Raw genomic sequence first — 26,568 nt, 5'->3', positions numbered from 1 at the left:
ATCAGATTTAATCCATATTTTTTATATAATTTGTTCAGTAAATTTATCTTTCGTATGTTGGCCAACATGAGTTCAATATGTGCACGTCTTCAGCAATCAGCCAATCAGCCTAATCAGCAGTGTTTACACCGAACAGCTTGTTGTACCGAATTTATTGGATCAACCAAATCTTAGGTTAAAGTGTCAAGATCTGTTATCTCGACAGTACAAAGTTACACGTTTTTATTCAAGCATTTTAAAATACAGTATACATATAATGTTAAATCTCAACATCTTATCAAAAACTCTATCGTTATGGTAAGAATACATTATAGTTATGACTTATAGAGAACTGTAAATATTGGCTCAATTTACGATGCCAACTAGGCTGTAAATATTATTAATGTTTACTTACGACAGTTGCGTATCTACACGTTAGATGTTTATTCAGTATACAATACCAGTACATAAATCACTAAAAGAACAAGGAAAGGTTTTCCTCCTGTGATAAAGTATTGACTTTACCTTAAAATACTGAATCTTTTTTACAACTCAGGACTTCTCTGTTACATAGCAAACTGACAGAATTAATACTTCCAGGTTATAAGTGATTAATTTTACGAAATGCTATTCTAGGTACCACCAAAGACTTGTAGGTACAATCAATCCTATAATCATGTTTTAGTAAACAATGAAGCCAGCCAAAACCTATCTCAATTACAAATGAGTTAATACTAACAAATGACACTTATAATATGAGGTACATTGATACATTTTTTGTACAGTACCTGTAATTATTCTATTGTTAATATGAAGTGAATAACAAGGATATAATGTGTAAGAAAGAAACTGATTGTAAAACTCTGGCAATAAGGTTAGGGAATTCAAATTAGGCTAAACAGTAATAATGAACCTGATATGAAGAACCTTTATTGTTTATAACTTTATTTTATAAAGTTCAGTGTTTGTTGTTTGGTTAGTTTTTAGTATTTCATATTAATTACTTGCACATACTCGTGAGTATAATTGCAAGTTGTAGGGTAGGCCTAATTTATTTTTGCTATCGAAACAACCACTACAGTAATTCCCTGTAATTACTGCATCAGTTTCAATTTTGTTACAATTGAAATATATTACAAAGTGAACATTAAAAGTAACATTTGAGAAGATTTCAAGTGTTGGGTAACTATAAGCAATTCAAAGATACAAATGAAGTAAACAAAGTTTAATCCTCTGTCCCTATGTATTGTTTGTATTACGTGATAGGGTAGATTCATATTATAGATAGATAAAAGTGTAAATTTTACTTTACCTTATTTAATTATCAAAACAAACAAAGTTCTGGGTCATTCCACAAACAAATCATCCAGGACATGTCACCCACCATTTCAGATTTTGAAGAAACTTTACAATTGTAATCCTTCCATATAGATAAGGAAATATACAAAATTTCCTGCCTTAACTTGATTTTTTTTTTATAGGCAGTTAAAGTTGGGTAAAATGAGCTTTTTTACGTATTCCGAGAACTCCGGACAAGCTTGTACTTTAAATTAAAATTTGTTACCTTAATCATTTATAGTGGAAATGTAAAAAATATTTACAATATTATTAAGAAAACTGTGCTGATTTCAGACATAAAATATAAACCCTAGATATTTACGTGGGTTTTATATCTAGTAATACACCACGTAAATACCCCTTTATTTACTTATCATAAAGGGGTATTTACGTGGTGACTTGAACAAAAATATTTTTAGTAATTCTTTGAATGTTTTTAAGGGACGGAAAAGGTGTTTTACCAAAATCACAATATCCCAAAAAGGCAGAGTAATAATGAAGTATTAAAGAAAAATCATGTCTACAAAAAGCATAGAATCGTTTAAAAAATAAAATTATGGCATTTTGTATGCTTGACCTTGTAAAAAGGTTTTAAGAATAAAATATCTTTATTGTTGGATTGTTTTAGTTATGAATGTTTTAACAAAACTAAAGCTTAATAAAACAAGTAATAACTGTAGTTAATTAAGATTAAAAGGTACAAAACTAACAAAATATTTTTACAGATGCAGACATTTTAATGTAGCATATATATTACTCATAGTAAAAACAATAATCATAAATTGTTATTAGTACATAGGCCAAGCACCTTTTGTTGCTCCAAAGCATTGTAAATTAATATTAAGAGCAGACTTAATTTAAAATTTTGGTCAACTATACAAAAATCCTAGGCACTGTATTCGCAAATTGTAACAAAAACATGGTGGTAAGCGTATGCGTAAGTTAGTGTATGCTCAAGTACCAGCAAGTTTTACTTTGATTTTTAATCTGACCCATAAAATGATCAAAATTTTGATCAGTATTATAAACATCTTTTTCAAGAGAGTGGTAAACTCTTCCAGAACCTTTTGTCTTGGGAGGGTCAACAATATTTAAAATATTTTATAATGGAACAAAACAAATTTCTTGTGTGTTATGTGGCCAGTAAAAAGATGTAGCTGTAGCAAAAGGACATATCAGGATTTTTCATTAAGACACCAAGATTTTCTAAGGTATTCCAGAGGTCAGTTATAATTATTTTTAGAAATGCACATCACTGCAAATGCTCCTTTTTCACTCCACAGTGCCCAGAAATTTGTAACCTCCATTGACAGTTCTGATAGCAATTTGTTGGTCAGAGACGGGTTGTGGAGTGTTCTACTTGTTCAGTAGCATTGTGGAAAATGCATGGGAAGAGAGTGTTTGGTCCAAGACATACAGAAAGCCTTAGAAATGAGATAACCAGAATTGTTTGTCTGTCCTTATTCTAAAGGCTGGCTGGATTCCTAGGCCTCAGTAATAAATTAGTGTACTTGGGATACTAATGGACACGGCTCTATATTGAAACATCCAATGAGGGTTGGTTAAAGCCAGATTGATGAATACAGATTCTAGAGAAGCAGAACACACATACTGTCCTGCAATTTGTGTAAGAAGGAAAAGGAGCCAAGAGACTTATTTCATAAACTCAAATGAAATCAGAGAATAGAACCTAGAATCAGGTTTTTAGAAACAGAAGTGAAGAGAATAATAATCACAGCTATAGGGTAGATTTCTTTAACACTTCTTTTACACGACATTCCCAATCTGAACACGTGGCTTTACTAACCTGTACCTAAAAGAGTCATCCCGCAACACCTACAGGGATACTGTGAAGTTGTATGTATGCTGATGACACTGCACTCATTATTAATTACAGGTAAAAATAAAGAGCAACCTACATACATACATTGATAGCTTTTAGTATGCAATATTGCCATATTGTCATACTAATTATCTGCTAAATTAGAGCAAAACTCAATAGCTAATTTTCACTACATCACAAAACCATTTTAGTGGACTTAGACATAAAAAAAAACAACAAAGTACCTAGATCTTACTCTAGACAATACACTATCTTGGAATTTTCATCTGGACAAACTCTGCCAAAAACTTAGCTCTTGCCTTTATGTAGGATAATGAAACAAATTGTCAATGTAGATGCTGCTAAAACAGCTTATCACACCCTCTAATACAAGGAACCATCATATAAGGAAGCAGCCTACTTCAACGTCCTCCCAAATTCACTGCAGAAAACCACAGCAGAACATTTGAAGAAATCCCCTATAGTTAGGCTTTTTCAGCCTTCTACACCACTCAGGAATTCCTGAACTTTCCATAAATTTATAAATAAGAACCAAGGTTTTACTGTACAATGGTTATATCTGTCATGAATTGATGAAAATTCCAAACTTGATGTTTATGAATAAAGAGCCACTAGTAATCAATTTTGGAAATCCCTATAATAGCAAACCCCACTATGTTGTAATATCTTGTGGTGTTGCATAAAGAATGTAAGATTGGCACCATTTCTTTTAATACTTGCCAAAATAAAAATCCTTATAACTAAAATAATTAGTAATATAAATGTTATTCTGAGAGGTTTGCTTGCATTGACAGAGAAATATCACGTGTATCAGCCAAGATATGAATTTTGTGCAAAATTAACACTTAGCACAGAGGAGATTTGTTGAAGTTTCGTAGATATAATATTCGTCTAACTTTTCCAGTAACAATACCGCATTTTAATCTGGGATCTGAAGAATTAAGCTTATTCTTATGGGATATTACAGTGTTACGATTCAGCCAACTTATATTAAAGCTCATAAAGCTAAAGCTATTTAGGTTACTTTCATCAGAAAACATGTTATCGTTTCTGTGTTTACTGTTCTTTCTTTCCAATAGAATTCCTCAGTCACAGTGTAAGTAATTTGTACAGCGTGTATCATTTAATAAACATATCTATAATTATAAATTACAGTATGGTATTTTTAGAAAAGATAAATTTTATTTTGTAATTTTAACACTCTTTTAGGGTAAAATATAAAACTAAATTCATGTTCAACATATTTTATACTCTCTTGTTCTACTACATCAGAAATATAAAACACATGTTTAGCTACTAAATGTAAATCTGTACAAAATTATGTTTTTTATCTTCCTACATACTTTCTAGAGGAGATACTGACTTTTAGCAGTGCATTATTTTGGTTTAAAAAAATATAACAAAATTACTTAAAGGAATTAGAAAATATATTAATTTGACATATCTGCTAGGGACATGAAAACTGTTTAACCCTCCATCATGCTTGTCTACATTTTTCACATCAACATACTCATGTGTAGATAGCATCTAAGTTTTAAAAATGTTTGTATAGTAGATTTATATTATTGTAGGAGTCATCTAACGGGTCTGTCATTTTTTACCATCATATCGGCCCAAAAACAATATATTTCGGTGCAGGATAACAAAGTAAGTCACTAGAGTAGACAGCTATCATTATTTAAATGGATAATCAGAAGTGAAGCTGTATTTAATTTCTTGATTTTGCAGATGTGAGTCAAGATCCTGTTGCCGACTGCAATGCGGATAAAGAACTTCTGCACGTTGATGCTTGTTTCAATATTTACCTATGCTACAGTCTACTATTTTATGAGCACTGTGGAACAATCACGTCCCCGTCAAGTGAGTCTTGTGCGTAAATGTGCAACAAAATGTTGTTTCTTCATTTACTTTCTTTTTTTAATGATTGTACAAAATGCTTTTATTTCTCTAAAAAATCAATCAAACCTATATATTGTTTGGAAACTATTGCAGGCTCATTGTATTTTATTGCTAGTTTTTGCATAAATTTGGTTTGCTTTAAGCTACGTAAATAAAATCACTGAATATCTAGGATATTTTTAAGAATTCCTCAATTTTTTTTGAGCAGTAATGCGGCATGGTGCTTGTTTAACATGTACTCGTAACTTTCAATATAGACTGTTAATCCCATTAATCCCACACCTATTTTTTCCTTAGTATTTAATGTAAAGTAAGTATTTTGGTGTGAAATTTTGCTTTCTGTTTGTTAAAAACAACTAAATCTGTTATAACCGCTCACAAGGATGGTGTATGGTAGCAACTTTGTGCATGAGTGGATTTCTCACTTAGAAGAGGTTGGGATGTGTACTGTTGGCAATCCTAATTCTGCTTATTTGTCAACTTCTGCATTGCAAATGCCAACAAATTTCATTAACTGTTTGAAGATCGAGGAGGGGCCATTAAAGAGATTAATATGTTATCTAAAAAGAGATTGATAACATATCTTGTGAAATTATATTGGGAATGGGAGAGATCATTGTGAAATTGGTGCTTGAGATTTTGTCACCATGAGAACACACCTGTGGGGTGTGTCCACATCCATGAATGAACATCCACACTACAATGCATAAACTTTAAAAGAAAATATAAAACTGACATTATTTTATTTCTGAAACAATCTACGATTTAAGTTGTTAAACAACTAATTGTACTTTAATATGCACAATAGAAAAACAATATGCATTGAGGAAACATGTTTTTTATGACATATATGTATATAAAACACCAAAAATCACTATTTTAAAGTACATTTAAATATGGCAACAATCTATTTTTTTAGCAAATTAAAAATAACTTTTTTATTAATAGATCTTGACCACATAAAGAATTAGCAAAAGTTTGGTTATGTTGATTAGTTTTTAAAATGTTGTTTTTTTTTTAATTGAACTGTAAACAAAAAGATATATTCCATTTAGTTTTTAACTTATGGTCCTTGGAAAAATATCTTAAAGTTTTGAAACATCCTTATAAATGCTTATGTATATGTGTGTTTATGTTATAATGGGAAAAATTTTAGAGGGGGGAAAACAAGCACCAATTATAGGCAGGTATCGGGCAGGCACAAGCAGGAAGCCCCACCAAGTGGGTTGAGCCAGGTCGCGCTGGTGGTGGGGACAGGAGGAGAGCAGCGTACATCGGAGGCAGTCAGAGTGTGTCGAGTGACACGAGCAAATGGAGTGCCCCGGATGAGTTGGTCGATAGTGGTGTACCATATCTTCTAGAGCTGTCGCCTTTACTTTGTGTTGCTGCCCTGTGAAGAGATGGTTTTAGTCCGCTGTAATTCATTGCTCAGGTAATGTATAACTACGAACCAGAGAATCAAAGCTAATCTTAGTTCTGTTTAGTTAAAATTTGCTACCAAGATTGGGTCTAGTTTTTGACATATATTTTATTTAGTTAAATAAAATATATTACTTAAAACTATTAATAACTGCATAAAACTTTCAATAAAATAAACAAAATAATTTTTTACTGAGTTGAAAAAGGTGAATTTCTTAAGTTGAATTTACAGTTTTAGACAATTTTCTGTATAGACTATACCCATATCTTCTTTGATACCGCTTCCTAAAAATCTCAAAAAACACTTCTTCTTTGTTTGAATGATATAACTTTACTCTTCACATTTGAGATTAAACATCTGTCATTTTCAAAAAGCAACAACTTATCTGTTTATTTTAATCAAACATTTGAGATCTCACAAAGTCATAAAATCAACTATGTCTACAGTTATTTATTAACAGCGCAAGTGAAGTGTGTCCCAAGGCTGAATAGGTTTTTTTATAGAGAAATAGAAAAATGTTTAATTAATAACTTTATTTCTATTACATTATAAGCAATTACTGTGGTACGAAAGAACTTAAGCCATCTAATCTAAGATAAAAGTTAAGTGTAAACAGAGCTTGGTAGTGCTAATTCTGCCTCTTTACTCAGGGATTTTTGATTTTATTTAATTTCAATCTCTCTGCAGACAGCTTGTTATCAGTTTTATTCACTCAGATTCGAGTAATTGCTTGAAAATGACGAAGTAGGAGAAATTGCTTCATTTTATTCACACCATCCGATGAAATTTATAAAGGGGGATATTGAATGATTAGTACTTATTTTGTATAAAATACACTTATAGGTAATCCACGTGTAAAAAAAAAAAAAAACAGCAATGTATTTTAGTTCATACAAATTACTCTTGAAGTAAGCAACTGGCACTAAGGTACAGTTCGAGGACTTTAGCTGCGCACGTGACCTTGAGTGTGTGGTGATAGGCGGGAGGGGTGGCAGGGTAGCATTATGCGCTGCGTCCCGAAAACATTTCCTGTGACTAATGTGTAAAACCCTTCTTTCAGGAATCTTATTGGCCCAAATAACTCATCACACTCGCTACAATCAGTCTGTTGTGTGACAGTGCTGATTGTGGCGGATTTAAATAATAAGAGAATACCAAATAATAGCAATAATAGGACTTATCCTTGTTTTTCATTTGTTATAGTGTTGTTTAACGTGTTTTTGAAAATAACGTATTTGTCAATACTAATCTGCAAATCGAAATCGTGAGTTTAAAGTCGTTAAAGAAATTGCTGCGCCTTCATCTTAGTGGCTAGCACGTAAACGCAACCCGCCAAACAGATATCGTTTATTTGTTGAAAGGGTAGTATTTGGGCCCTACGAACACAGCTAAATTCCTCCAACTGTATCCAGTTCCAGAGACAATAACAACAACAGATGGAGTCATGATGGATCTCAAGAAATCATTCGATTGCATGTGTCATCCATATCTTCTGGATAGTCTGAGAGAACGTGGGCTGGGTCGCATTGCATTATAGTGGTTAAACTTTGTGGAGCCCAAAGGGTTTTCCTGTGGCAAAAGCAAGCTTTACGGTTGATCAAGAACTTGAAGGGTAGAGAATCTTGTAGACCAATTTTAAAGAGTTCTTAATAATGACTGTACCATCTATGTATATATATTATTGTTTAGTTAAAGTTAAAAAAATCTGAATGAGTATGAGATGCGTCATGACATCCATAACTATAACACAAGGGCCAAACATATGTTGAATTTAATTCCTGTAAGGCTTGAGAAATTAAAAAAAGTCACTGCTTTATGGAGGTTCAAATTGTCAATAAGTTACCTGATAGTGCATGGACAATAACTATCAATAAATTTAAAATTCTTCTTAAGAATTGGCTTAAGATAACTCCCTTAGACACTGTTAACGAATTCTTTGCCTGTGATACAAGTACCTTTATATTTTAACTGTAAACTTTGTTATTTAAAAAAAAATATTCTATCTGTTTGTAACTTTGTTTTTTTATTTATTCATGTTGTTTAAGTAATCATTTTGATTGTTTAAATTTTAAGCGTTAATGTTGAAGCACTCTAGTCACACTGATGGTACTAAGTTGTGTTTTATCTTCCTCTTTTGTGCATTTTTATTTAATAAATTATGTATTTTATTTGAAAACATTTTAATTTTTACCACTAGAATAATGTTTTTCTTCAGACCACATGTATGTTAACACTTTAAAGGAAAATAATTTTAGTGTAATCTAGTTTATATTAGTATTATAGTACATGCTTACTATGTTTATGGCTATGTCTATTGTACACTTGTGTATTTAACTTTTAAAAACGTACAACTTTTTAAAATCTACTAATATACACATGCCATGTTTTTTTCAGGAAGTTTATTAAAAAGCTTAATCCTAAAATAGATAAAAGTGTCTTTAGTTTTCTCCAATCAAACATTCATCTGTTCAAGCATAATTTTTTCTAGTACAGTAGGATTGTATTTCTTGTCTACTAATTAAACTAGGCCTCTCTAATTTTTCTTTGATACTAAGTAAAATACAATAAATATAAAGGGATGAAAGAGTCATAATTCCACAAATAATAACCATAATTATATCAAACTATTGTAAATATACTGTATACAATATGAGATTGAGTGGTAGAGAGGACTTGATAGCCCTAACTCCACCTCTTTTACAACTGTATTGTTAATTTGAATGTTAAATGAATTTGATTTAACACACCTAGAAAATTCCATATAAAATGTTTCTTTTTTAGATTCACATGTGAATTTAGACAATTAATAAATTTGTATTGATATAAATGCGTTAAAACAACATGACTGTTAATCTCCAATTCTTCAGCAAAGACGCTGGAAAAGCTGATAGCAATATCGTCAGCGTACATAACCAGATGGTTATGTGGGACTACCACTGCCAAAGTTAACACGTTTCATTGACACAGAGTGACTGAGTGATGTGTGCAAGTTGTATGCAGGATCTGCTCTATCATTTTCAGTAAATATAATTGGGTTTTTCATTGTACTGTGGGGTATAAATTTTTCATTAAAGTGATCAGTAAGTAATCCTCAACATTTTGTGTATAGTATATTTTTAAACGATTTCACAAGAAGGTGCAAAATTTAAGTTTTTTACCCAATTATTTTCCTATTTCTATTTGATCTGTTATCTTAAAGGCAGATTTGAAGGGTCTAGAGATAAGGCCTGAGGAACTGATAAGTGCAGTGATCAGAACTGATCTTTGTATTGTTTGTTGTCAAACTTCTTATTTCACATGCTATTGTAATAATTTTTGTTATTCGCCTGTAACTGACCAGTAAATCAGATCTGGTAGCTCAATGATATAGTTGAAGACTTCTACTAAACGTTCAGTATAATGAAATTTTAAGAGTATTTAGACTCCAAAAGAAGATTGTTCGCATTATGTCAGGATCTGGTCGTCTTGCTCACTGTAAGCCTTATTTCAGCAACTGAATCCCCCCACTCTTCCAAGTATCTACATACTTGAATTTTTAACGTTCTTTAATTAATAACCTCCATCTTTTTGCAGAAAATACCTTTAACCAACAGTACATCAGCCACAAGGGTAACATTGTCTAATCGATCCACAGATTGAAACTTGTTGAAAAGTGCATGCACTATTTAGCTCTGCGGCTCTATAACCTAAAAAGGTGTCTCAGTACCTAAAAAACCTATCCAGCACGAAACATTTCTAAAAAAAATTAAAATTATTTTGTTAGAAGAGAGATGTCTATATACTGTAAAAGAATTCCTGTCAGATTATACGTAAATTATATTAAGTGACCTTATATGATTGTTATTATTTTAGTATGTGACTTATTTAATATATACATTTTTAATACAAAAATAAATGACTTCTGATTCTAATTTAACTATAAATTCTGTTATAAAGAATTGTAAAATATTAATAGTGTCATACGACAATAGATGTATTTGAATTTTAATTAAGGCAACTAACTTGGTTGTTAAGTAATATACAGTGTACGTATTAGTAATACAATTAAATGTTCTTAGTTATTTTTAGCTAGGTTTGGCTTGTTTGTTTCAGCTTACATCTGATAAATTGAATTCCAGATTTATTATATGGGTAGAAAGTTATGTTCATTATAGCAAAGTCAGCTGATATAGTTGCAAAATTAAAAAATGTATGTACATGGCAATAATGAATTTAGAGCAGATAGCTTGGTGTCCTGTACCTCAAATAACATAATTTGTTATCAGTTAGGGAACACAAGTGTGAAAGCAGCAGATTGATACTACCATTATTGATAGTAATAGAACTGAGCCCCTAATCTACATAAATATTCAGCTGACAATTTCATGATAGATAAATCATTGTGAATGAAGTCACAATAAAATGAATTACCAGTGTGAAAAAGTTGTCTAAAACTACTATTTATCTATTTATAGATAACTTATAGAATTATTAATATAGTAATCATGGAACTTTGCTACATTGAACAAAGAAGAGTCTGACCTAAAAGATTTACCAGGAAAGCAGAACTAGAAGAGCTAGAGAATGAGTTACAAGAGGTGCAAGAAAAAACTAGATTGCAATTTTATATCTAGTACAAAAACCTACAATTACAGGATCCTCTAAATAATAGACTAAGACTCAATTGCATTTAAAATAGAAATACATAAAAAATCGATTGGGATATTGTCAGCAAACTGAAGGCAAACACTTTGAACATTTGTTATAACTGTTTTGGTAAGTGATTTGAAGTAAAAGAAGTAAAATAAAAGATTAAGTGTCTCAGTTTTCTCTAACAACCAGAATGTTTGCATTTGAAAAATTCTGTATTTTATAATCTTTGAGTGTCCACCATTTTGTAATGCGTCAACTGTTTTACGTCAGATTTTCGCCAAAATGTTTCTATTAAAAAGAGCTTTAATTTGATGTACGACTCGACCTATGCTTCTATTTAAGAATTTTCACCAACCCCTAGCGGGACGTCCCCCATAAGCAGGATATCATGGTGAAATACATAAAATAATAGTTTTATATGAGCAAAAGCTTGATGTAAATTTTGGTTCTTATATTGTAATTAGTTCAAAAGTTATTAGACCGTCCCGGGACTTTTCAGCACCCCTGTATATTATCAAAAGCTCATCAAATTATTATCATCAATGAAAATATCAACAGAATGGAAAATAACATTTAACGATTAGAATACTTATTACATTTCAAGGTGGTGTAATACTCACAGAACATGGACCAAGTTCCACTGGCTGACTGTACACTAGTCAGTGCATATTGCAGAAACAAACATATTAAAGGATGAGTTACCATATAAACACGCCACCAGCTTTCCTACAAAACAGAAAATTCATAGCATGAACAGGATATGCTATAAAGATAACAATATCAAAGAAAAACAATGCTCATACCTACTTGGAGTGTACTAATAAGTGCCCTAGGCTTACATCTTGGCACTTCCCTCCGAGTCTCAACAGGAATTTTAGACAAAATACCAACTGAAGCTGCCAACATTCTTACCATGAGTGACATAAACTTTGACGAATTTTATGAGACCTCAAGAGAGTAGAGTACACTTAATGGCTTTTAACTCAAAAGTGGCAATCGCCAGAAATCTGATTGGAAATGTCATCTCCTGAATTGTCAGTACTGGTTATCTGGTCTTTAAGCACATCATTATTTGTGCGACTCGTGAGCGCGTTATTATTAACCAATCACATTTTAATGCCTACAACTAAATAGAGGAAGAACCAATCTATATGTCAATACCGGTTTTGTTGGTCTTTCCTTTCCCCATGTTCATTGCAATGTTCCCACTACATTCCCACTGTGACGGTAGTCAACTGACGACATTGACAGCTGTTGTGCTTGTTTCACAATGTTTGTTTATACCGTAGTCGATCTGTTGTTTCTGTGCATTTTATGCTCTTACCGTATATTTATCTTCGCATCATTGAAGTGTTAACTAAAACTTTTAGTTGAACTGAACTCACAAGAAAATGTGAGAAAACTTAACATGTACAAATATTTTTACTACTTTAACTATAATATTTTTACAAAGAAAACATGCTACATACTATAAGTTTCTGAAATCAGCATAACATTTTAGTAACACGAATATCTCAGATTTCTTACTCCATACACAAGAACTTTGCTAGCCAACAGAATGTTAAAAAAAAAAATTTTCTTCAGTTTTTGGATAACATTTTTTTATCAATGTTTAGGGGCAACTAAGATTTGTGGTTTCTTCTGAAATATAGTTGTATAAAATGTGAATATAGGCTATATGAAAGAAATATAGTTGTATAATATGTGAATATGTATATGAATAGTTTTCAGGTGTGGTTCTTTTTTTAAACCTTTACAATGTCGGTCAGAAATATTATGCCATTTCAGGGACTCTCCATGTTACTCCAAGGATTGATGTGATATGTTATCCACAGACTGAACCTTCCACCTATCAGAAATAGCGAAATTCAGAATCTTCAATAGATATAGTTTGCTTAGATTTGGAGCAATCAAAAATAAAAGTGGAGGTAACTAACGCAGGGCTATCACACACACGTGGCAACTGTCCATACAGACAAGAAATAAGTATACACCTCTCACTCAACAATCTCCTGATCTTAAAAATATTTCTCTAAGGAAACATGGGATACAGTTCTAAAAGAGCTCTCGTTAGATGGATGAGGCGTATTTCTACTTTAAGTCATCACTACAATTCTACTTGACTAAATTTATTGTAAGAATAAATAGTTCTAGTTTTTTATCTAGTGGATTGAACAAAAGCAGGAAAAAGTAATTCCTCATAATGAAGAAATTGTAATCACGAATAAAGAATTCTGAAAAGCAAAAGATAAATTTCTCCTCATCAGAAGCAATAACAACAGAGACATTAAGAGCAAACATGTGATCTAAAATTAAAACAAGAAGCCAATGTTGGGTATATAAATGAATCTTGTAATAAGAGCTGTATAGAACACCATACATAATGAAAGAAAAAGATAGCGTAACCCATCAATTATTGAAATAGAAATAAAATACCACATAAAGCAGAGTTGATGCAATATACAAAAATGGTAGCAGATTACTTTGTTGATTATTTCACAAACGTAGCTGAGTAAATACCAGTTCAAGTTACCAAACACCTAGACACAACGCATGATGAGATAGGCACAATTATAAAATCTATGAAAAGCTCAATATTCTGTTAACCACTTTCAGATCACTTTTAGGTCAAGTGATATAAGTTAGTAAGTGCAGTGAAAAGTGAGTTTTTAGCTAGAAAAAAGATTATGAGAATTCACAATATTCTCTCCTCAAGATATCACACTTTGACTTATATTAGCTGTTGGGTTTTATTATGTACTCACCCAATTTTTAAAATCATAAAAAATCAATCGCTGTCACTAAACACTAAACTGGCGATCCAACTGCCATAATAAACACATTTTACTGTTTCTTTATTGCAAGGCATCTCAGTCCAAGGACTCAGTAACTGACACCAAGTAAATAATAAAAAAAAAATTAGTGACATTACTATAAGCTCCAACTCACTAACGACAGTGCCGTATTTCTACTGACTCAGTAACAAGTCACCAGCGTTGCAATGTGTTACACTGGAGCACTGACCTGGAGCTGCTGACTGTGCACCTGACAACAGCAACAACACTCAGTTTTTATTAATCTACGTCTGACTGAATTACAAACACGACTGAAATGAAGAATACAAGTTCGGTAACTATTAACATATGTTGAGCAGAGCTGACAGCTCAGCTCTTTGGCGCAACCTTCTGACAACTGAAATTGTGCACTGACCCGGTCTAACCACTGGCTGTTTGAGTATTAGAATACTTCACTTTTCATTCTATATCTTTAAAGCCCTCATGACTGTAATAATAAATCCTAGTAATCTTAATAGTTAAATATTATTATTAATTACACCTCCTTACAATTTCTTACATCTACTTTAAATAACAATTTATTACCTTAAACCATAAAATTCCTCCAGCTATGTACCTTGTGGTGCACGCAGCATTGGTGTTGAATGCAGTGCATGGAACACGGCTAACTGTGGTACCATGCAGCATGTATTAATTTATATTATATCATGTTATCTAGTATTATATTATATAGGATTATTACTGATTTAGTCATCAATAATTTTTACAAAAACATAAACATTTAGTTACATAATGAAAAAACCTCTGTAATTTCACTTAACAATATGAAATGTCTGAAACAACCATTTTATCATTTCAAAAGCCTACGTCATAAGTATACCTTAAAAAATATGTGAAAAATGTGTTGTTGAAATATCTAAACACAACAAATTGTTGCTTACATAAGAAATTTATAAAACAATTTATTTTTGTTATTTTAGCCTTACTATTAAAAACAATAAGACCTAATAAAAACTGTTTACTGCCATATTTACTCTAATCTTGTGATTTGAAACCAGTAACACTGTCTTAATTTTTGACAGACTTTAACGCCTGAAACTCAGGACAAACTTACGAAGTTGGAAAGTGAAATCCTGTCTGAAAAGAAGTCCACTCAACTGCTTATTCAAAAATTGGAATCTTTTATCCAGACCCACTGTAAGTACTTTTTTACTACTATGTCTATTAAAACTTATATAGTAGGTACCTGTATTATTATTTACTTTTAAGGTGATTAATCACCTTATTATTAATTAGGGTGTAATTACTGCTATCAGTTGTTTCAGTGAAAGTGTCAAACAAATATACATATGTATGTATATGTATACATATGTTTAACAAAGTAAACAAGGTGAAGTATATGAATGAAAATTAACGTTTTCTTCTTATAAATAACAACTGTAGAAAAATTATATATCATTTAGTTTTGAAAATTTAAAACATCAATATTATTTATCATTGATTCTGGGTTTAGTTAAACCCAGAAATTTTTGAAAAGTAAAATAATGTTTCGAATTTGTGATATAAAGATCTCAATATTATTTCTAATGATAATTAATGTATAATTGACTGTTGAAGAGTGTTTAGTTTCAAAGAATTAAATTTTTTTTAATCAAAGTCTATTTTATATTGCCCTATATAAAAATAATAAAAAATCAAAAAGGTTATTGCAAATACGAGGGCTGTTCAGAAAGTAACCTCCGGTCGATTGAAAAAAATACACCAAGTTAAGTAAAAATATTTTAATATATACATCTTACAACTACATCTTTGCACTATTTTTCGACATAGTCTCCATCACGATTGAGGCACTTATCGTATCTCTTCACAAGCTTTGAAATTCCTTCTGCATAAAAATCACCCGCCTGTGCCTTGAGCCAGCCTGTGACCGCATCTTTGAGCTCTTCGTCGTCATCAAACCGCTGGGACCCGAGCCATTTCTTCATATGCATGAAGAGGTGATAGTCGCTTGGCGCCAGATCTGGGCTGTAAGGTGGATGGTTGAAAACGTCCCACTTGAAGGACTTAAGAAGGGCTGTTGTTCTGCAAGCAGAGTGAGGACGGGCGTTATCGTGCAAAAAAACGATACCGGAAGTCAGCATACCACGGCGTTTGTTCTGTATAGCCCGTCGTAATGTTTTTAGTGTTTCACAGTACACGTCTTGATTAATGGTCGTCCCACGTTCCATGAATTCAACCAACAACACCCCTTTGGCATCCCAAAACACCGTTGCCATCAGTTTTCTGGCAGAAAAATCTTGCCGGGCTTTTTTTGGTTTGGTAGGCGAATCTGAATGTGCCCACATCTTTGATTGTTCTTTTGTCTCAGGGTTTACGTACTTAATCCAGGTTTCGTCACCGGTCACGATTCTGTTTAACAATGGTTCTCCTTCGTCCGCATAACGTGACAGAAAGTCTAATGCAGAGGCCATTCTTTGAGTTTTGTGGTGGTCGGTAAGAATTTTGGGCACCCATCGTGCACATAACTTACGGTAACCCAATCTTGCTGTCACTATCTCGTACAAAAGAGTCTTAGAAATCTGTGGAAAATCAGTAGACAACTCCGCCATTGTGAAACGTCGATTTTCACGAACTTTTGCATCAACTGTCTGAACGAGTTCGTCAGTCACCAAGGATGGTCTACCACTCCTCTCTTCATCATGAACGTTTTCTCGTCCACTTTTAAATAAACGTACCCATTCACGGACAACTCCTTCACTCATAACTTGTGGTCCGTACACGGCACAAAGCTCACGATGAATAGCTGCTGCAGAGTATCCTTTGGCTGTAAAAAACCGTATAACAGCACGCACTTCACATTTGGCGGTATTTTCTATTGCAGCACACATTTCAAACTGCCACAAAAACTAAACTAGCGCAGGTACGATGTTCACTCGACTACAGCTTGATGCCGACTGACCTGCTTAGTGCGTGAATGCACAGATGGCGCGCTACTCCCCTCCACTACCCGCACTGTGACCAACCGGAGGTTACTTTCTGAACAGCCCTCGTATAATTTTATCAGGTGAGATTAGGGCTAAGAAGCATTCTCTAACCATTTAATCTTGGCACTAATGGGCCAGGAGGTGGACTGCTTGCAAGTACAGCTCAACGTTGCTTTTTTTCAACTTTCAGTTAACTTTTGAACAGAATTACGCCACTGGCAAACAATGTACAACTGTCTGGGGTTCTAAATGTACAACTTAGATACACAGATTAAAAACCTAACCGAAAGTTGTTTTCTGTTATTTAATAAGCATGTTCCTTTAATTATTATAATCACAAAACCATACTTAATCGAGAGGACACTTACAATTTTGTAACTTTAAAGAAAAGTATTATATGAATTGTTTAAACAACCTTCACAATAAAACATAGACTACTATCTTAGTTTTAAAATAGAAAGGTGTAATTCATTAGGTACCATCCTACGGAAAATGTAAAATTTTAGATCAAAATGGTAATTGATGGAGATTGAGGTGAGAGGGTAACAAGTGTCAGTAATTGCTTTGGGCTATTAGTGAGTGGCATATCTTTGTTGGTGTATACCGCTTTGTGGCACAAGCAAATATAAAGCAATAATAACTAATATTGAAATCTTTATGTATGCATTATGTGCTATGAAGTAATTTTTATAGTTTCAATGTCCAAAATAAAATATAATCAACTGTGTTAATTTGATGAGAATATATATACAGTACAACCTCATTTATCTGGATCTCCAAGTTATCCAGTTCGGTTTACAGAGTGGAGAGAGTCGACCTTTTTATCATCAAACTAGGCGTTGACCAGCATAAATATTGTATCAGTAGCTTGTATTTCAACGGTAGTAGAAGACAGTGAAAACGATTCTGAAATTGTCATGACTTTTTCTGATGCCATGGCATAGCTAGACCAACTGATGGTTTATTTTGAACAACATTGGGCACTTCGTCAGAAGAATAAAGAATAAGAATAAAGAATTTTATTTTCTTAAATTTCAACAGTTAACAAAATGTACACTTTTATTTCAACATTTAATAATTCTCTTGTCAGGCTGACCATTATTTTATTACTTAACTTAGTAGTTTTGCTTGAAAACAGCCTTAACTATTACAATATACAGTATGTACATATTACAGTAGGTAAATATTGACACAAGAAGGAAATTTAAGAAAATCTAGGGCCTCTAAGGCAAGCCTGTTCAGAGGTTCCTTTACAGTACTTACAAAAAAAAACAATAGCACTCAGAAAAAATTATTTTTTAAAGAAAATTGACAAAGATGGTCTCAAAAAAACAAACATGTTGTGCCTTAGCCTAGATATCATCATATGAAATGATGATCACGCCTTGGAAGTATTTGCGTGATTGTATTTCTCAGAAGTAATGTCCCACAGTTTAAACAAAGTTTTTTTGAAGGAAACAGGATTTTTCCGGACATTTTCCATTGTTCAGTGATACAATACAAGCAGTAACACTACGTTTCGAAATTTTCAATCTGATCTCTTCTTCAGGTGAATGACTTAACTGATGCATGACTACAACACTACACATTCGTGTCACAACGCTCTGGTATGTTTTGTTTACTTTAACCTAGATTGTATTTCTAGGTCATTCACCTGAAGAAGAGATCACATTGCAGATCTCGAAATGTAGTGTTACTGATTATATTGTATCACTGAATAATAACAAATATCTGGAAAAATCCTGTTTCCTTCACAATCCTTCCATCGTTAAAAACAAACTTCAAACAAAGAAAATTTTTTTACCAAAGGGTAAAGAACATTTCATTTTATTTGTTTTCTCTATAATTAATCTCTGCAAAATGAAGTAATAAACTTGCTTTTTTACTGTTGTGTTGGAAACAAATAAATTCCTTTATTCACAATTGATTATGTTTTACTGTATTTCCGGTTTATTCAGATTTTTGTAACATATAGCAATGTTTTTTCACAGTTTCAATTAGCCTTCTTTTTTTCACTTAATCCGATGAAGTGTGGGAGACTCCTTTGGTATCGCATGATGTGGAAGAATCATGCATAGTCGTGCTGCGGGCTGTTTCCCGCCAGCAGAAAGCATCAGTCACACTGGTAGTCGGCCTTATAGTGAGAAGATGTGGTTAGCACTTGTTGGATTTCAGTAAGTAGAAAATTAAAGAAAAACTTGAGCAGTGACATTGTATTAAATTTTGCGAAATTGCATATCACCTGATATTGAAGCCAAACCATTCGGAAGACTCAGCAGGAGTTTGGGGGACACTGTTGTGAACAACTCACTGATAATCGTGTGGTACAACCGCTTTAAAGATTTTTACACATCAGTGGAACTATATTCAAGTTGGCCCTCAACAAGCCCAAGTGAAGAAATTATTGAGCAAGTGCCAACTTTGGTCATGGACCAATTTTGAAACTATCAGACAAAGTAGAGGGATAAGTATTGGATCGGTCCATTAAATTTTGACCGAAGATGGGCATGAGGAGAGAAACTGCAAAATTTGTGCTGAAACTCACAATTAAGCAGGAGGGAGCCACACCTTCTTGCAATTGCACAGGACACTCTAAATAATGCAAACAGTAACCCCAACTGTCATCACAGGTCATAGTTATGACCCAAAATTCAAGATGCATTTGTCAAGGTGGAAACATCTAACATTCTTGGGGCCAAAAAAGCTTGACACGGCAGATCCCAGCTACTAAGTCAACATAATTTTGAACGTTTGAATCCTGTTGGGTGGGGAATCAAGAGTATGCACCACAATGATTATCACTTAGGAATACTACCTGAAAGTCCTTCATTGCCTTAGGTTATAAAACTCTTGGCAACTCCACTATGATCAGCTCGTACCCAACTGTTCAGCTCATACATACCTGCCTATTGAGCTCTTACATACCCGGCTGATGAGCTCATACATACCCACCTATTGAGCTCATATGTACCTGGCTGTTGAGCTCATACATACCCACCTGTTGAGCTTATACGTATCTGCCTGTCAAGCCCATACGTACCCGTCTGTTCAGCTCTAATGTATCAGAGCTTCCTTACTAAATGCAACACACCTATATTTTGAGGCTCCCTACTCAATGCAAAAGGAATGCAAGTGTGCAGAGAGTAAGGTGTGTGCTATATCAAAGATATTGTAACTCCAGATCAATAATAAAAGTATTCTTGATTGTAGTGTTATGGGGATGTCTCATTTTGAAGATATAATTCATTCACATACAAACTCTTTTTAGTTTTTTTGTAAAGTTTATACCCTTAGAATACTTCAACTATGAAGTACAAATATGTTTGAAATCCTTTTCCTGAATAACGCATATAAATAAAAAAATTAAAAAGGATTTGGACTCTTGCTAATTACTTATTTAAAGTGAGACATCCTCTTAATTGTATGACTAAAAATAAGATTGTTTAAGTAGATGAGGTTTAACATTGTTCTTATAGGGCTAAAATCATTATGGCTGCCAGTACTGTTTGCTCTGTACTATACATTACAATGCAGACACATTTTCCATCTTAACCCTTAGCGAGCCACAAATAAATAATCAAAACTACTCCTAAGAGCCATAAACCTTAAAAATAAAAAAATTCCCACAAATCAAAACCAATTTGTTTTTATACTTCTTATAGCATAAGAGGTAAAAAAACGACAAAATATTTTTTTTCACTCTTTATTGTTAATTTACAGCCAAAAAATGGTAAAATCATAATTTCACTGAAAAAATTTTATTTTGACATTCTGACATCACGTAACAATACATAAACTACACTGTACATTGATTAACATCAAAATTGAAAAGATAAATACGCGGTTCGAAAAGGGAAGGGCGAATAAACACTTCCCACGGAAGGCTACAGGCAGACTGAGCAGTAGGCAGACTGTCAGTAGACGTCGTTGGCTCTGCGGGAGACTATGAACATCCGGCCGCCCGCCATTTTGCCGCTCGAACAAGAGCTGTGAACTTCAAAATAGACACAAACGGTTGTCCCTTGTTTAAATAAACCTTGTTTTACAGTTTTTACTAAGTTTGTTACCCAGAAATGCTTTTAAATAATATTTCTTTTTTTAAATTGATTTTGCATCAGTGGACGTCGTTGGCTTTTAGCGCTAGTTTAGGCATGACGTCTAGTAACGTCATTGGCTCGGAAAGGGTTAAAGAAAGCGCCGTAACATGTATATGTACTTATTTATTTACTTTGTGTATTTAGTCCATTTATGTAATAATCATAATTTTTTGTGTTTATAGATTAATGTGCTGTTTTGATACGTCTAATTTATTGAATGTACAATCACTTATTACCAAATAGGTAAATTTGTTTATTTGTTTTTTTTATTTATTTATGGTTATAGAAAATCTGTTATGTGTAGTGTTTGTTAAAGTTTTGTTTTTTCCCAATGCCCAAGTTAATATATATATATATATATATATATATATATATATATATATATATATATATATATATATACAAGTATATATAAGTCTGACGAAGGATGGTGATTGAATATGAATAAAGAGATGGTGCATTTATTAAGTAACCAACTGCTGCGCTTAATTATAACATAACTGGACCACATTGATGTCGTAATCTAATCCTGCTATCATTTAAGATGGCCGAATGCGTTAATAAATTTTTTTTATTTTAAAAACAAAGTTCCCTCAGTATATTTTTTAGCTTGTCTTAGTGTTTTCTGTTTTCTTGTTAGCTAAATATAGTATAACACACTGTACAAATGTATAAAATTATGTGTTGTTATATGTAAAATTTGCATTGTTATATGTAGTATTTATTTTGGCTATTTATGAACTAAATAATGTATAACGATACAAAGCATTAAGAATGTAAGTGTAAGATATTAACAAACTTTAAGCTCCATGTTGTATTTGCTATTATACTTTGATATACTTTGTTATTATATACTTGTAATATATATTTAATAGTTTATCTTCTTAGATTTTCCTGTCAAATAACTTTGACTAGAGGGGATAAAAGATTTCCGAATAAAATGTATGTTCATAAACACTTTTGCACATTCTATTTCATCATAAAGAAAGTAAATGGTGAGTAGTAAATAAATTAAACGTTGTTTATATACATTTTTACTTTTTAGGGGAAGAGAAAACGTTGCATGAAAACCTACAAAATGCTGTTGATGAAAACTCCAAGGAAGCTGATGAAATACAAAAGAGAAAGGTAATAAAACAGTTTGTATAATACAAACATAGTGATAAATCCACTTTTACTGTAAGCAATCTTTATTATGGATAAAAAGCATTTTTAGTCAATTTATTTTATAGTTATTTAGCACAATGTGAGGCAGTAATGGACTGATCTGAGTTCATATTGTTCCAAGATGGTTTATATCCATTTATATGAATTAGCCCATTAACACTTTGTACCCTGAGCCCGAGTATAGGTCGGGCCGCGTCGGCAGCGCCTGCTACCGGCACCCGAGTATCGCTCGGGTCGTGTTATTTAATTGTATTATTTAGCTCAGTCATCTTATTTTTGGATTCAAACATTTTTATTATGTTCATTGGTTGTCTAAGTTCGTATTTGTTGGTTTCGAGATCCCTGGGTCACGTTTTAGTATGAAATACGTATATTTTTCATCGTACTACAAGCGAGTCTAGACAGCTGATCGTAGGCGCCGCGGCTGATCGTCGGTACTGTCAGTTTGCTTTGTAGTGTTTCACGTTGTGTGTTGTTGTGAGTCTTAGTGATTCTACAAGTTTTCTACAAATCTTGCCGACAAATACTGAAGCAAATGTTATAATGTATTCTAAATGTGAATTTAACTGTTTGTAAATAATTAGAACTTTAGTTTCTTACTGAATGAAGTAAAGGCAAATGCAAACAATGTGATGTTATCCGTGTGTTTTGTTTTGTATTTACACTACCTTTGTTCTTTCTTCTCGACTTTCCGTTGATTTTCTTTTATATTCTTTACTTATTATTTTCTGGGTGATGAAATCAAAAGTGATGCAATTCGCGACTGCAAGTATGCTCACAAAAAAACAAGGAAGCAACTGGCAAAGCTGGAAGAAAGGAAACATCCTGGCGGTGCCCAGACTGTACAGTGCCACTTTGTGTACCATTGTGTTTTAAAAATTACCACACTAAGGCAAATAATTGAACTAACAAGCTATGTAGCAAAAACTTTTTTTGTATTTTTTACATAACATTCAATATTATGTAATAATTTTATTTAGAAAATAAAACCTTATTTTTGTATACATTAAAAAAAGTATGTTTCTCTATCTTTAAAATGATATACAGTATGAGTTTATAACATAATTACTGTAGTAACACAGAATTTTTTAAAAGCATCATAAAACCCCCAGGGAGCCACGCCGAAACATGTATTAAGTGCCCAGGGTACAAAGTGTTAAATAAAGGAGGCCATAATAGAATCCATTAACACATTCGCTGGAATACAAACGCATAATTAAGGTTACAGAATGCAGAAACATTTATTCTGAAACACTTACTCCATATGGTGAAAAAGCAAGATTGAAGGCTAAAAATGTGTTTTAAACTATATTTCCTGGAAAAGTGACATCACAAAATTTCGTCCCCATTGGGGTCAGTTACATAACAACATCCTCCCATATTGTCGGAAATTGTGTAAGTGTTCAAGTGTTCCATTACAAATGTCACTATCTTGTATGGTTGAAAGTTTCAGTTGAGTGTCTGATGATTCCGACCTTGTTACAGCTGGTAATGTATTGTGGCCTAGTAGCTTATTAGTTCTGAATTTTATACACTATATACAACCCCACTACCCACCCAGTTCTGTCACAGGCCAGAAATGTTATTGCATTTTTCAGTTTTGTGCAGAGTGTAATAGTTATGATTGCAGTCTTCATACCTTGTCGATGGTTATTTTTTCAACAAATTCCTCATATTGTTCTCCATCTGTTGGTTGTATTGAAGTGTGGAGGATATCTTCTTTCCACTCTAGAGGAAACTGAGGGTCTGAGATTGTTAATTTATGCTTTCATCACAAACTGAACTAATTTCAATAGCCAAATCTTTTTTTTGAAGGGTCTAAGCATGTTGGTAGAATTAATATGTAAATAACTACCTGCCAAATCATTTCAAATAAACAAAAGGATTCAAACAATTTAAAACCAAACTTAAACATCATCTTGCTAACAATGCCCTTTATTCTATACAAAGATTTTAAAATCATAATTTGTCTACTTAGTTGGTTAGCCTCTAGCAAAATACAACTTGTGGGGGCCGGCTGTACTGGTGGTCTTCATGATTTTAACCCCATAAGAACAATGTTAAACTTCAATCACTCTTACGGCTTTATTTTTAGTGGTAGAGTCATGGAAGATATCTCATTTTATAATGTAATCAATAAGCATCCAGGCACTTTTTGTGTTTTAAATATTTCTATTGGTTATTCAGAAAACTGTTTTGTATTTCATCTTTTAAATATTACATAATGATACCACTTTACAAGAAAAACAAAGTGTTTGGATGTGTATTATAGCTTTAAAATTAGATGTCTCCCATAATATTCTAAAATGAAAATAACGGTGTACAGGTCTTTGTGGTTCAAAATTATTCTTATAAAGTCAAGGTTGTTTCACTACAGCCAGCTCTTAACATAGGTTTTAAGAATTTAGTAATAAAGTGAAATTTTCTATGGGACACATTTGATGCTTATAAAAATAAGGGTATTACTAAAGATCTTTTGAATTGAACTGAATCATAAAGTAACTGTAAAAGGTTGCAAGGAAAAGTAAGGCTGAGTAAAGTAGTAAAATAATGCCTATGTATGTTTGTAAAAGTAAAGTATAAAAATTTTTTTTTTTCCCCAGACAAAGTTAGGGCTAAGAAGCCCTCTCTAATATTTAACCTGGGTACCAACGGCTTCAAGGTGACTTCCGAACCACCACCAACAACGGCCAGATAGGGGAACTGCTTGCAAGGACAGGATCGCTCATCGGTCAACCATCCAAGTAGCAGCCACGCTCGACGTTGCTTGATTCGGTTATGTTGCGATAACCACTGTAGCCATTGTTTGTTACAGCTGCAGCAGATTTTGGCCCACCCTGTGGCAGCAATCGCTGTGCTGGTGTTTGCCTGTAACCGTGTGACTGTCACGCGCTGCCTGGACCAGCTGATCAAGTATCGGCCGGACTCTCGGCTGTTCCCCATCATAGTCAGTCAAGACTGTCAGCATGAGCCGACAGCCAGGGCCATTCAGAGTTACGGTGACCAGGTCTACCATATCCAGGTGAACAGACAGCAGCTATGTCCAGTATTAGTATTTTTGTGTAGTCTTTAAGTTTGAACATGTAATGTTTCAGCAGATTCTTAAACATTATTTATCTGGAAACAACACAATTTTGTATTAGTTTCAAAATGGCAGCTCAACTTGTGTATAAAATCTCATTCTCAATCTCCACTCAAAACACTAAGAAATATTTTATAATACATTTTAAATAAAATATTTAAAAAACCATTTAGCTTTTTTTACTTATTCCGAATAATGTATTAACTCATTAAACACTTGTCACGGTACTGTCTCGTGATGGCTGACACGGTACCAAAACACCCATCACAAAATGGTACCGTGATGATGACACATGATATTAAATATATTTTTGAATATTATTATGGGCTCAAATAATAAAGTTTGTGTTTTAAAATTAAATAAAAGAACATGTACTATACATATAAATATGTATTAACCCCAGAAAAAACAACGTAAATCAAGGTATAATACTATATTTTTGGACTTTTTCTAACCCGTTGTATAATTAAATTGTCGGTAATGTTATATTTCAGTAAAACGAATCATTTTCTTATTTTGTAAAACTTTGTATTTCATTTTTGGATGTCTCTTGACACATGTTGTTTCTGCAGTATAATGTATGGTTTGAGTAAACAAACAAGTTAGTGGTTCACGTCCTGTTTTTTTTGTTATTACGGCGGTGTAGTTTGAATTTTGTGAACATGGCAGAGCTTTCTAATGAGTTTGATTATGTTTTCTCAAAAATGAGATTATATTCTAGCCTGTATCATTAGCTAAAAAAACTAGCTTAGTCAACCAAATCATAATAGCATTAAATATTTTGTGAGTTTTACCAAACCTTTGCCTTTTTTGCATGTTTGCTTGGATTTGTGTAAGAACACAAGATCGCGTTTTACAAAATCTACGTAAAATAAAAAAATATATATATAAATCAATGAAATAACATTTTCCACACAAAGAGTTAAATTTTCTATAAAACTACACCAAATATCATGGGTTATAACTATGTTTTGCACTAAAAAATTTCTTTTCAGAATTTACAAAAAAACCAAAATTCTTTAAATTTATTCTAGAAATAAATTTTTGTATATACTTCACATGCCTGTAAAATACATTATATTATAGCCTGTTTTATTATCTAAATTATCTAAAACGTAATAGCACAGTCAACCAAATCACAATTAAATTAAAATTTTTGTGAGAGTTTTGCTTTTTTTTATATTTAATTGGATTTGTACAAGAAGGTTAGGTGCAAGAATATTGAATGGCTAATGGGTTAACCCTAAAAGTGGTGATCACCAGATATCCGGTTTGAAACATCATCCGTAACTGGCAGTACCAGATATACAGTCTATATGCACATAAGTATTT

The 26,568-nt window shown here is 32.7% G+C and overlaps 1 protein-coding gene across 1 annotated transcript in view; it reads left to right on the top strand.

The window, feature by feature from the left end:
• Positions 1–112: 112 nt before the first annotated feature.
• The window catches only part of LOC124368701 (alpha-1,3-mannosyl-glycoprotein 2-beta-N-acetylglucosaminyltransferase-like), a 39,729-nt gene continuing 13,273 nt past the window's right edge, over positions 113–26,568 (top strand). The window contains exons 1-5 of the mRNA XM_046825999.1: positions 113–297; positions 4,889–5,020; positions 14,989–15,103; positions 22,033–22,115; positions 24,970–25,176. Of these exons, the coding sequence (XP_046681955.1) occupies positions 4,919–5,020; positions 14,989–15,103; positions 22,033–22,115; positions 24,970–25,176 (507 nt within the window). The 5' untranslated portion in view covers positions 113–297; positions 4,889–4,918. The remainder of the gene's footprint in view (positions 298–4,888; positions 5,021–14,988; positions 15,104–22,032; positions 22,116–24,969; positions 25,177–26,568) is intronic.

Source organism: Homalodisca vitripennis, chromosome X, assembly GCF_021130785.1.
Source record: "Homalodisca vitripennis isolate AUS2020 chromosome X, UT_GWSS_2.1, whole genome shotgun sequence".
Classification (NCBI taxonomy): Eukaryota; Metazoa; Arthropoda; class Insecta; order Hemiptera; family Cicadellidae; genus Homalodisca; species Homalodisca vitripennis.
This window is presented reverse-complemented; position numbering and strand designations above follow the sequence as displayed.